Source organism: Chenopodium album, chromosome 24, assembly GCF_948465745.1.
Source record: "Chenopodium album chromosome 24, dcCheAlbu1.1, whole genome shotgun sequence".
Taxonomy (NCBI): Eukaryota; Viridiplantae; Streptophyta; class Magnoliopsida; order Caryophyllales; family Amaranthaceae; genus Chenopodium; species Chenopodium album.
This window is the reverse complement of record NC_137857.1, coordinates 7,310,470-7,323,461: the sequence shown is the minus strand read 5'-3', so window position 1 is coordinate 7,323,461 and position 12,992 is coordinate 7,310,470. Positions and strand designations below refer to the sequence as shown.

The 12,992-nt window shown below is 34.8% G+C and overlaps 2 protein-coding genes across 2 annotated transcripts; both read left to right on the top strand.

Annotated features, from left to right (window-relative positions):
• The first annotated feature begins 910 nt into the window (after nucleotides 1-910).
• LOC145612138 (uncharacterized) lies at nucleotides 911-6,184 on the top strand. The gene is made up of 7 exons (XM_081667510.1): nucleotides 911-1,054; nucleotides 1,943-2,382; nucleotides 4,192-4,311; nucleotides 4,448-4,501; nucleotides 5,000-5,163; nucleotides 5,366-5,542; nucleotides 5,681-6,184. Exons 2-7 carry the CDS (start codon nucleotides 1,960-1,962, stop codon nucleotides 5,883-5,885), a joined length of 1,143 nt encoding a protein of 380 aa, XP_081523636.1. The 5' UTR covers nucleotides 911-1,054; nucleotides 1,943-1,959; the 3' UTR covers nucleotides 5,886-6,184.
• Nucleotides 6,185-7,403: 1,219 nt separating this feature from the next.
• Nucleotides 7,404-12,031, top strand: LOC145611540 (uncharacterized). Its single transcript, XM_081666879.1, has 3 exons — nucleotides 7,404-7,599; nucleotides 8,070-8,191; nucleotides 11,492-12,031. The coding sequence occupies exons 1-3, from the start codon at nucleotides 7,476-7,478 to the stop codon at nucleotides 11,810-11,812; spliced, it is 567 nt and encodes a 188-aa protein (XP_081523005.1). The 5' UTR covers nucleotides 7,404-7,475; the 3' UTR covers nucleotides 11,813-12,031.
• The last annotated feature ends 961 nt before the right edge of the window (nucleotides 12,032-12,992 follow it).

The window sequence follows — 12,992 nt, the reverse complement described above, 5'->3', positions numbered from 1 at the left end:
TATAATTGTCTAAACGCTATTCATTAAAATAACTTGTACATGTTAATGAGGGTATGTATGTAAATACACATTTTGACACATTTTGAAAGGTATAATTGGCATTACACTATTCATAAGAATAATTTTGTACTTTTTATAAGGTAGGGAAATCATTCTAAAGAAAAACAATTTTCAATGGAAAACGTGATTAAGAAAAGGGTTTTCTTTTGTTTGTTTGATGATAGGATAACTTATGGAGAAAAAGGAAAATGAAAGTAAAAGTGAGGGAAACGATAGAGTAGATAAAATAGAAAACTAAAAAGTACAATGAAAATGTGACATATTATGTAGTCCTTATTTACAAAAAGAAATTAAGGAAATTGATCTCCTTTATTAATATTCCCGGCTGTTCTTCACAAAAAAAAAAAAAAAGGAAGCAGAATTAAAAGAAAATCATTTTTAACAAAAACAAGCCTTTTAAAAGGGATTGTTTGTCTTCATTTTTTGTTTTTGAAAACTAAAGTTAATAAACATAAAACCATAAATACGTTTGGCATCGTTGTGGTTTTCTGTTTTTTGGTTTTTTGTTTTTTAAAAGTATATTACATATGTAACATAATGGATCAAAAAATATTTAGACTTATTAAAATCATGATAATTTTGAAAACTGACAACAAAAAAGTAAAAACACCTTTTTCTTGTTTCCTGTTTTTGGTTTTTAGTTTTCAAAAAAAAAGGAAACTGAAAACCAAAAATGATGCCAAACAAGCCCTTAGTTTAAAATTTGTTTGTTAATAGTTTTCAAAATAACGATGATTCTAACTAATTTCCATCTCATACCCGTCAAAGACTAGGCGTCCAAATTCAAATTACACATACCTAAAATGTGCTTAACTCCTTACCTCTCATTAGTCATTAACTAACAATAACCTTTGAGAAATCTTATGTTATCAACGCTCTAAACTTTCATTTGGGGTTCAACTTCAATCATCACCTGTATTCCACAAATTAGCACTTTGCCGACGCCATTGAAGTTTGCACCGCCACAATTCGCTCAATCCCTTTACCTTTCTGGGTATTTTCTCATCTCTTACATTCTTTCTTTCTTGGTTCTTCTAATGTAATTTCATGGTCAATCTTTTATACCTTCATAGTATTTACCATGTTTCATTTCTGTATTGTTTGTGCAATTTTGTTATGTTTTTTGATGCTTAATTCTTGTTACAAGATACCCATTTAATTAATTTGAATTTCTGCCTTGTTTGTTCATCAATTCTTGATCCCTTTTGTTATGCTTAATTCTTGTTTTTTTTTGCATTTTTCATTTTGTTAGAAGTAATGATACCCTTCATAGGCAGCATCAGCATATGAGCATAAGACTTTCATACGAATTCATTTCTTAAGAATAATATGGTGGAATCCATAATATAACTTGTTGAACATGAAGACTGGCTTATTTTGGGACTTGGGATGCCTGAAATAGAAGGTTGACTTGTTAAAAGAGGAAGTATAGGGTGGTAGATTACTTTGGTATTTATTAGGGATTTGATCATGAATTAGGCATTTACGCCAATAATATTTGATAGGATAAAGGAGTAATAAAGATAGATAAATTCAAGGTTAATACGTTATGTTAGGTGAAGATAACATTGAATTTTTCCGAGTGAACTTCCTTAAATCCAATTTTCATTGGTCCAATGCTTAGTTATAAGTAAATGTCATTCTCAGTTTTAATTTTGATTAGTCTTTCACTCCCTGAATGGTGTTAGAAATGTAGCATGATATAAGAAAATTCCAAGTACCATTATACTCGCGTCTTGTCATTGCTTATCATATGCTGTTTTGATGCACCCCGAGTTTCATTGATTAGAGACTTACAGTTGGGAAACCTTTTGTTTGTGTTGAATAAACATAATGTATAAGATTTCAGATATTTATATTTGTGTTGTTTTTCTTTTCCTAGGAGCTTAGAAGTTGGATATGTCGACACTTTGGAGTTGCCAAATGGTAGGAGGATCTTCATTGTCTTTGAAAGGCGTGTTGCATTCTAGTCAGTTTGCAAGCTGTTCATCAAGAGAGCTTACATGGAAAAATTCCAGGTGCAGAATTAATAGGGTCGATACTAGAAATTCTAGGATATGTGCTTCAATGCACAGAGAAATGGAGGATATTCGGGTCTTTGTGGTCTCAGATTTGCATACTGATTATGCAGAGAACATGGCGTGGGTAAAGTGCATATCTTCCTCAAGCCACCAGGATGATGTTCTTCTTGTTGCGGGGGATGTGGCTGAGACATACGATAGGTTCACCTTGACTATGTCTATATTGGTAAATAAATTCAAGCATGTTTTCTATGTGCCTGGAAATCATGATCTTTGGTGTCGCAAAGATAAAAAAGACTTTGTAAGAATCAGAATTCTTGTTTACTTTTCTTGTTACTTTTCATTTTTCTTTCCTGTTTTTCCATATCAATACCATTGGAGACTTAAAAAAAAGACTCCTGACATGCATGTTTATGTTTCTTTCTTTCATGCTTCAGGGATTACTATTAGTTATGTAATAAGTGGCTTAGTGCTCTCCCACACCTTTTTTTTTTTTTTTTTTTTAGTATATAAAAAAAATTTAAACTCATATTACCCTGGTTTTTAATATTGGGAAATACTACTATATGCTATACTCTTGATCATGTTTACTTGCATTTGCATATCGATATTGTTTAAGCAGCCACAAAACCTATAAACATCTATGATAATTGTGAATAGAGTCAAGTTATGAAGAAACCCCCTTGTTTGGAATTTGGAGACTTTGTTTAGAGGGAGATATACTCTTACCTAATGAGTTGACCATTTCTGATCGAGTAAAAGGTCACTATAGTTTTGGATTTTGAAATGAACTTAATGAACATGACTCGTCAAAATGCATACTCTCACTTTTTTAATTGTAAGATAGAACTCAGTCGTTGCATTTAGCCTTAAGGGTCTATAGAATGTAGATTTGTTTGTATTGCAACCAAAAAAAAAAAAAAAAAAAGAAAAAACAATTTCCAACCCGGGGGAAAAGTCCCCTTTAGAGGCATTTGGGTAATACTGATGTTCATTGGTCTCCAATCTTATCAAATAGCAAATTGGTGCATAATGTACATTGAATTGAAAAGGTTTTTATTAAGGAAATGTTGAAAGAAAGAATGGAAGCGATAACGATTGGGGAAATGCTAAAAATATAGTAGTCTGGTAGGTACAAGGTACTGTTGGGAGAATATTAAAATCAAGAAGGAATGCGTGCATTTTCTGAAAATGATAGGCTTGGTTTAGTTATAAGCCTTTGTTTATATTGTAAAATTTATTATGTGGTGAACGATATATGCAGCATGTGAAGCGGTGAAGGTGGTGATTTCACTTTAAACATGCTGATAAACATATTTGAGTTGGAATGATATGTAAAGGTTAAATATGAGCAGGTTCTTGATGAACTGCGGGGAGCTTCACAAAGTGTTGGTGATCTGTTTGAATGCTTGTAATGTTGAGTTGAACAGCCAATTATTTATGATTTTTTTTTTCTAAGTAATGAACTTCAGAAGGAGGGGAAGGGGCACAATGAACCGTATAATCTAGGTTCTTATAAATTTGAAAAGGGAATTGTATGGGTGGAATGACCAGGAGATTTATATAGCCGACCTTTGGTATTGGTGCCCATGACGCTGAATTAAGAAAGAGGAGGATTAGTAAGTATAGGAGATTCCGAGATTGATGTGCGGTGCACCTTGTGTCTCTTAGATAATCAGATTATGCTGTATTATGCTGTCCTACAGTTGTTTTGCCCAAACAACCCTGATTAACTCATTAAAAATCTTATGATTTTCTATGAATTTGATCTTCCACAAGCATAAAATTCAGAACACTATTCTTCAGTTGTGTCACGGCAACTTTTTTTTTTTTTTTTTTTTTCTCGAAGCACCCACTGCTATGTTTAACCCTTGTACCTTATGAGCCATAATGACCCTGCTTGTATGGCTTGAAATTTTCTGTTCTTCTTCAATATTATTTGCATTGTACCTGATAAAGCATAGTAAAAATTGTTTTATTAGCAGCTGCAGGGTATCTTGGGTTTATATAGTTCCGGACTTCTTGTGACCCTGCATGTCTAGCTTATTGATTTGGGCAGTATAAAGTATTTCCAAAACTATAATTGCTTATGCTAGTAATATTCGTCCAGCATGATTCTCTTGACAAGCTTGATGCACTGCTTCGCGCATGTGGTGAACTTGGAGTGGAATCAAGGCCTTCGATCATAGGCAACTTGGGAATCATACCCCTCTTCTCGTGGCATCATGAGGTAAGTTGAAGCTATTTCTTTTGGATCACTTTCTGGTTTGTGTTTCTTGGATTAACCTTTTTCCATATTGTTATGGTTGAATTGAATTGCTTAATAATATTTTACTGCTTTCTGATTAGAGCTTTATGCATTTTAGAGTTTCGATACAGAGCAGGATATAACTGGATTGAGAGTTCCTTCCTTGAAGATGGTAAATCATTCTTAACCTTGTGAACATTGCTGAATATGTTTGCTCTGATATTCATAGTTTTGCTAATGTACAATGTAGGTTACTGTTGGATTTTGATGCAAGTTTAGTTCTCTATTTTTAAGGCTAGCTAGGATTAGTCTTGTGCATTCCTGTATGATGATATACCATCCTAATGAGACCAACCAGCTGTTGAGCTAGTAGTATCCTCAGTGCTCATTTGCTCCTATTTTATTGGGAAATCATTTTTACGTACCCCATATTGGAAGAACTTCATCTAGCTGCATATATTAGAAAGAGATTGGCCTTTATTGTTGTGGTTTTGACACATGTTTCCCTTTGGTTGTCTTTGTGCATTGATAAATATTTTTATATGCATCAGTACTTTCTTTCTCCTCCTCTTGGTTGGTGATGTAAATTTCATTCACAAATTAAATTTCCAGATTTGGGCTTGTGTGAAAAGTCTAATCATGCTACTTGTTTTGCGGACATCTTTTCTAGGTTTGTAAAGATTTTCATGCGTGCAGATGGTCTGCTGAGCTCTCTGATAGGGATGATTCTCTTGCTCGCCATTTTGATGCAATGAATGAGAAACATGCCTATGCAATAAAAGAGATCCAGAGAAAATGTGAAAAAGTAATAACGTTTTCTCACTTTGTTCCTAGGTTAGTTTTAAGATAGAGTTTCTCATTTTTATTCGGCATTTGACTATTAAGCATTTGTACAATATCAGGCATATCTGTTACATATTCCTATCTACATCCTCCAAGGATTTTACTTGATTTTTCTCTTGGAAGGGTGAGAATGTTTATGATATGGAGTGCCATTTTATGCTGGCAATTTTTCTTATGTTTTAAATTCTCACAGGCTAGACCTATGTCCAGAGAAAAGAATGCTTTTCTATCCAAACCTTCCTAAAATCATCGGTTCCAGCTTTCTTGAGGCTCGAATCAGATCTATACACGGTGCTGAGGGGAGCAAAGCTGCATGTCATGTGTTTGGCCACACCCATTTTGGCTGGGATGCTACTCTTGATGGGATCAGGTATGGTCCTCATCTTAACTTGGTCTTTGGCTATCGAGTAACTCTCATGTTGCATGGCTTGCATAATACAAAAGTAAAGCCATTTTTACGCTGTTAGCTTATTAGCATCAGTTAGTCCTTGAATTTCCTGTTATGCAGGTATGTGCAGGCACCATTGGCTTATCCTAGAGAGCAGAAAAGAAACATGAACGGGGGTCATGGTTGGTTACCATTTAACTTGTATTCTGATGGAAGATTCACTGAGAGAAAGCAATTTTACTGGTCAGATTACTATTCTGTCAATCCAAGGACACCAGATAACATGGAACTTGCGCCTTGGGTTGCTGAGCTTTACAAAAGATGAGTGCCGTAAGGTAGCTACCCGTTTCACCATTCCATGATCGAATACACAGGCTATAGGAATTTCTGAATGACCATAGAAAACTTCCGAGTTTAACAGTACATAGTGCGTTGAAAGTTGTAAATAGTTTAGACACACAAATATTTGTACAGTGTTATCAATTGAATCGAACTTGTGCTATGCTTACGGCTTACCATGTAAATGTAATACAGTAATACTATACCTTATTCTTTGATTTTTTTTTTCTTGGAAAATAACTTGTTGTTCATGATCGAGTCATGTCCGGTGAGAATTGTTGATCCTAATGATCAACCAAACATTTTTTTCCATATTTTGCATTATGATTTATGAGTGATTTTTACCGCAATTTCTATCTTACTCTTGGAGTACCGTGCACATGGTACTCCAGATTTTATAAATTCATGTTATTTTGATATTAACTTCTTATTATTTCAGTTTATATATATATATGTTATTTTTAAATAAATGTATGTTATTTTGCCTTTTTTCTCAGTCATCTTCCTCCCATACTCTCTCTTCCTCTCTCAGCTACTCCAACTCAAAATCACACACTTTCTCTTCCATTCTTCATCCAATTTTCTGGTTTCCCGAAATCAACCTCTCACTCTCTCTCTTCCTCTCACTACTCTAATTCTAAATCAAAGACACTTTCTATCTCCTCTTTTCTTCTTCCAATTTTCTAGGTTTCTTAGAAATTAATTGATTTGAAGCCATTTAAGGGTTCAAATGTATTCATGTCAAGAAATTTAGTACCTCCTGAAGTGTTCGATTCTCTTTAAACTCAAAGGTGCTAATGTTATTTTGATGTAAAACTTATTATTATTTCAATTTATACCCATGTTATTTTTAAATAAGTACTTGTTATTTTGCAAATTAAAAATAGCATGAATGGAGGTTGAAGTAAATAAGTAAATAACATATTGTTGTAACAAAATAACACATTATTTAAGCAAAATAACACAAAGTGGTTCGCAAAATAACTCAAACATATTTGTAAGGAGTACCATGATCTATTGTACTCCAGGTCTCCAGGTGTATATAATACTAATTGGATTTTTACAGCATAAATATTTTGTTTAAAGAGCAAATTTATCTACAGTTTTTTGATACTCCCTAACTACTGTATTTATTTTATTAGGAGTACTTTGTATTGGGTAACATATAACATCGGATTATTTAGAGTGAGTTACCCAAAATAAAACAACTACAGTACATTTTAGACCTCAAGTACAAAATGCGAAATTATCCTAATGGCAAGATAATCAGAACTTCATTACTAATTATCAACGGTGTTTTTTTGTTAAATTCCGCTCTATAATTATGTATCAATAAATTCAATCACACATTTCTGTTCTAAAACACAATAATTATTGATAGTTTTAACCGTCAAAATAAGTTGAATAAAACACAATGTTTTTGGAAGACCGACAGCTTTAATTTTTCAAATAAGTTCATAATATAAGGATAACTTATCTACTCCTTGTATCATCAACTTATCACTCCCTAGTCTCTACAATCTTCTACACATAAACCCATTCTTGCAAATCGTATATTTGAACTTGTTTGAAGAAGATGTTGAAGACATCAGAAATTGTGGAGAAATTGAATTTAACACCACACCCAGATGGTGGGTTTTACTTTGAGACATTCAGAGATCACTCTGTTTCTCTCTCTAAATCTCTCCTTCCTCCTCAATGTAAGTTCTAACCCTTGTATAATTTCTATCTTTTTCTTTGTATTTTATATTATAATTTCACCCCTTTTTGGTTAAACAGTTGTTGATTTTTGATATGCATTTAATTTGCTGAATTATTCAAGTTTAAGTTTTTTGTTTCATTTCCCAAACCCCAATACTTAAGTAGCTTTGAAATTGTATTATTTGGTTCATTTATCATATGGAGTGTAAATTATGGAGGACAATTGTAATCATGTGGTCTATTAAAGTGGGATGGAAAAAGTAATGTAATGTTTGGATGTTTTAAATGCCAATTGATTTCAATTGCATATTGGGTTAATTGCATAAAAGTACCTAACACTATGATGTATGGCTTAAATTATGAAATGGGGTGCTAGGTTCTTGTATTTTGATTGTTGTTTGGTGATAAGTGAAGTCATGGGTGCCAAAATATTGGTTTATGATTTTCTAGGAGTTTTGTTGATGTTCAGACAAGGTGGATCGAGCCGTTAGCACTGCCATTTACTTCCTGCTGCCTTCTGGGAGTGTGGCGAAAATTCATCGTATTCCTTGTGCTGAAACCTTTCACCATTACATTGGTGAGCCGATCACAGTAAGGTTTAATCTGTAACTTGGGATCTTTTTATGCTATATGCTGCTTGATTTTGTTGATCATAGGACTCTAATGAGTAAGCATATAGATACTTAGGTTAGGTGCATGGGTGTAACTGACTTTAAACCTAAACTTGTATGCTGTGTTTTTGTGGTTGAAATAAGCTCTTTGCCAAAAGTGTTTCTTCTCTACCATAGCACATGTTTCATACCACATGTGATCTACTATCAGTGAGGACACGAGTAAATAAATCCCTACTTTGTCATCGTGTGAATCCTATAGATGGAGAATTGTTGATCTTTGTATATACGGATATACCCCTTATGGACTTTTGACAATGTCACGAGGAAAGGAGTTAATGTTAGTTGCTTAAGTGTGTACTGGCTATGACCTTGGATGATTGTCTAATTGGGGTACGAGTACTTGGCTTTTAACTAAATGACATCTTGGTGTAAGGAAGACTTTGTTAGTTGTACCTATCATGTATGTCTATGGGTTGGACTACCATGTATATATAAAGGTATTATTCTTGCGATCATAACTGTAGTTTTTTGAGCTCCAAGCTAAAAACCCGAACAAGAGCTAGGCTGAAAACATCACCAATTAACAAAAAATACTTATATTGCATCGTCTCCTGTGGGAGTAATTGGGGTTCTCAGTTTAAACTATCCTCATGATTGGTAGATATTTTAAAAAGTCAATTTGAGATCTGTATTTGTGTTGGTTTTTCCAACGAAAAAAGGGATGCTGTTGTTCATGTCCAGTCATGCCAACAAGGCATGGGCGCTGCCAGCCAAGGTGTGCCACCACAAGACCTAGGCATGAGATATGGGCGCGAGTACACCTCATTCTTAAAAGCTTATTATGGAAATAGAGGGTAGTGTCTTGCCTCGCCTTAGGGCAATTTTGAATAGGCAAGGCAAAGCATGGCATGAAATCATTATGAGGGGTGCTTTGGGAGCCTTAACCTTGATGTCTAACCTTGTTGTGCTCAAAAATATTCTCTGTAAGCTACAATTGAAGGCTAATACACAAAACTGGACTTTTTTTTTTTTTATTTTGTTTTATTTTATTTATTTATTTTTGTTGGGGGAGGGGGGGGGGGTGAGATTTTGAGGCCTGGTGTTGGAAATTCAAGTGTTGATGGGAGATGCATTAGGTTTATGTGAAACTATATACGCCCACTAGTCAATCACACAATTGCCCATGGTTGCTTTTGAGTTGATGACGAAAGGCGTGTGTGTAATTAGATGAAATGATATTTAAGAGTCAAAGTGGATGGTTCGAACCACCTAAATGATTTCTCAGGGTCTCTTGAGGTCCATGAGAGACACCTCGTCCTCTATCCTTTTCAGGTTAGAAATAGTTGAAATTTTTCTAAAACTGAAGTGGATGTCAGGGGCGTCTCTCGGGGTCATAAAATTGTTTGGAACTATAACAATCTTAAAAGGCCTACCAAGTCACAAGATCGGAAATATGCTGTAGTGGTAGTCAAGAGCAAATTGATCTTGGGATAAAGATAATCTGAAGGTTGGAAATCAATCCTTTCCACCTTACTCCTATGAGGCTATGATAAGGGGGTCAGTAGGCTAAACAAAATAAATGGAATGTAGAGAACTTCCCTAGCTATGACAAATCCACATAGAGAGAGTGGGAAGTGGTTCATGTGTTATGGAACACTAGAGGGTAGTTTTAGATATCAACACCTTGGTAGGTGAACCAGATTAACGAGAAGTGGGAATGTGCTACACCTTGTTTCGAAGTCGAACAATAATCTTTTGCCTCCTCATGAGTGGAAGACTTTATCTGATTTCCAAAAGATAAAATCAATAAATTGCCACCCTATATTTCAATTTTTCAAAGACAAAATCATTTGAGGAAAAGAGGCTCTTAAAAGATGAGCAGTTGTAGAATGAGCAAGTCACTACAGTATCCTATAATTATTGACAGAGTCAAGAAAACTGTAAACTGTAATGTTCACAATGAGGACTACTTAAAATAGATATCCTCACCAAGGGGTACTTACGTACTTTACAAAAGGAAAAGGATTGGTGAGAATCAAAGAAGTATCAATTTGATGAAGTTTTAATTGTTGCTAAAACATGTAACAAGAAAACCAATTTGCTTGTGATTGCATGCAGGAGTAACGTATAAAGTGTGCTAGCCTAACACCTTCGTCAAAACTTATGGTGAGGATGGGTGGGAGTCTTCCTCACCAGTGAAATTGTCTTAGATAAATTTGTGTGATGAAGTAGTTTTGTCTTTTATCTGTTAATTTCCTGACACTCTGCTGCACATGTTTCTGTGCATCTGTACTACACAATTGTCAGAATTTGCTGTTGTGTCACTGATTATCCCTTCAAAGCATTTTGTTTCTTTGTTGCTGAACTATGAAAAAAATGCTTTGGATGCATCTTTTCATGACCTTTCCCTAGTATAATCTGTATAGCTTCTCACATTCTGGTTATGTCTGCTTCCCAGTTTCTTCGTTAAGTTGTATATTGTAGATTAGAGAGGCATTAGCTAATTACAAATGCATAGCCTGACATCTTAATGGATATAGAAGATGGTTCGTAAATCTTAACAAATTACTCGTATTAGTTATTGTACTTTCTGGTAAGTTGACTGTGGCTTTTTAGTATTTTGAGTTTTTGCCACGTTATTATGTTGACAACATGACAAGTATGTCAACAAACTGGATAAGGTTTCCAGCCATTTAAAACTCTACAAGAAATTAATTGAAATTAAGATTATAAGTTAAGCTGATGTTGTTTCATAGTCCTCTTACTATTAATAGAAACACCAGGCTATCTATCTGTAGTCTGTGCTAAGTCCTCAGGCTACCAACAACCTTTCTGTTAGATTTTTTCATATGCAGCCAATCTGCAATGTAAAGCTTTGTTGCTAAATAAAGGATGATAGAATGAATTTCTACCTTTATGCCGGTTGGCTGATTCATCTGGACTTTAGAAACTCCCATATGACTCCCCATAAAAGTTACCTGGTTTACTTTTGTTAGGCATCTCTCAGTGATATCCTTAGTTGGTTTGTTCCCTTTCCTTAACCACCATCGCTACAGCAGCTGGGACATAATACATGAAGAATCTAATATCAGTCAGTAATATGCAACCCTTGGTTAGTTATATTAAAAGGGAGTATAACTTGCTTCTGGTGATCTGTTTGTATCCGTCTCCATATTTATTTCTGTATCACCTGCTCAGATAAATATATTCAAAGCACAAATTTCTGAATTCTTTCATTGCATCCTTTGTGCTCTAACTGAGCATTCTCTGTTTTCAGGTGATGGAATTGGATGAAATGAATGGACAGGTCAAGTTTACTCGTGTTGGGCCTAACCTTCTTGAGGATGAGAAACCACAGCACACAGTGCCTCCTCTCATGTGGTTTGGTTCATTTCCAACCAAAGATATTACCATATCTGCAGATGGTTCACATATTGAAGTCACACCCAGAGATGGCGACAAGTATTACACTCTATTGGGGGTCACTTGTGCACCTGCATTCCAGTATGAAGACTCAGAGTCAGCAAAGCGAAGTGATCTTGTTGCAAAGTTTCCCAAGTATGAGTCCCTAATCTCACTTCTCACCAGTTCTGACTGAGGCCACCATGTGATTCATTTTTACTATCTTATCACATATTGACATATATGTTGATGAGGGGTTTGACAGGATAATTCTGCTGAATAAAATCTGTTATATATATAAGAAAAAATGGTTTCTGAGAAGCTGTAATTTGTGAGAATACCAACAATAAGCTGTACTTTCAGATTTTATCATTTAATTCCTTATAAAGTCGTGGATGTGCGTTTATTGTGGAAATATACTTAGTGTTTATTTTAAAGGCAGATAGTATGAGTTATTATCCCTGTTCCCGGCATCAATATACACACACTAACACACATTCTGAAGTTTACTGAGTTCAATGTGGCAGACCATCGTATTTAGTTGTGAAATTGGGATATGACATGATATATTCCGAAACACTGTTATTCCCTATCTATCAACTTGTAAGAGCATACACCAGCTCACAGGTCCAGCTTCCGAACCTTTGGCTTTAATGTCATTTGTTGGGTCTGTTCATTTCAGGCAACTTGTTGAGTTGCACACTCAATACTCACCTTTACTTCACGTTAGTATGATATACAATTGTGTTATCTTTATTCCCTGTCTATCAACTAGACCAGCTCACAGGTCCAGCTCTCGAACCTTTGGCTTTAATGCCATTTTTCGGGTTTGGTTATCCAACTTGAGGACTTGGAGTGCACGCTTAACATTCAACTTTACTTCACATTATCATGATATACAATTGTGTTGTCTTTATTCCCTCTCTATCAACTTGTAATAGCATAGATAAGCTCACAGGTCCAACTCTCGAAGCTTTGGCTTTGATTCATACCACTGTAAGGTTGCGCACTCACCTTTACTTCACATCAGTATGATATTGTCCGTTTTAGGTCTAACTTGCATGAATTGTTTTTTGGCACCATTTTAAAAGAACTCATATTGTCCTAAAGAAGATTGGTGGACTATGGACATCAACAAGGAACGCAACTCTTCATTACTACGGAGTATTTTCATGTAGTCTTGAGTTGACACCCCAATAATTACTACAGTAGACGTATTTTTATTTTTATGTAATAAAAATCAAAGATGGTCAAAGTGAAGGATGTAAGGAGTAAGGTGCAAAAAATTATTACTCCGTATAACATACGGAGTAAAAAAGCGAAGCAAGTATAAGCAACTGATAATTTTGGACGGAGGGAATATTTGATTTACAAGG

Coding starts and splice junctions, on each gene's coding strand:
- LOC145612138 (XM_081667510.1), top strand. CDS start 1,960: ATGTCGACACTTTGGAGTTGCCAAATGGTAGGAGGATCTTCATTGTCT. Junction 5,164..5,365: donor TTTTCTCACTTTGTTCCTAG/GTTAGTTTTAAG, acceptor AAATTCTCACAG/GCTAGACCTATGTCCAGAGA. Junction 5,543..5,680: donor GCTACTCTTGATGGGATCAG/GTATGGTCCTCA, acceptor CCTGTTATGCAG/GTATGTGCAGGCACCATTGG.
- LOC145611540 (XM_081666879.1), top strand. CDS start 7,476: ATGTTGAAGACATCAGAAATTGTGGAGAAATTGAATTTAACACCACAC. Junction 7,600..8,069: donor ATCTCTCCTTCCTCCTCAAT/GTAAGTTCTAAC, acceptor GTTGATGTTCAG/ACAAGGTGGATCGAGCCGTT. Junction 8,192..11,491: donor ACATTGGTGAGCCGATCACA/GTAAGGTTTAAT, acceptor CTCTGTTTTCAG/GTGATGGAATTGGATGAAAT.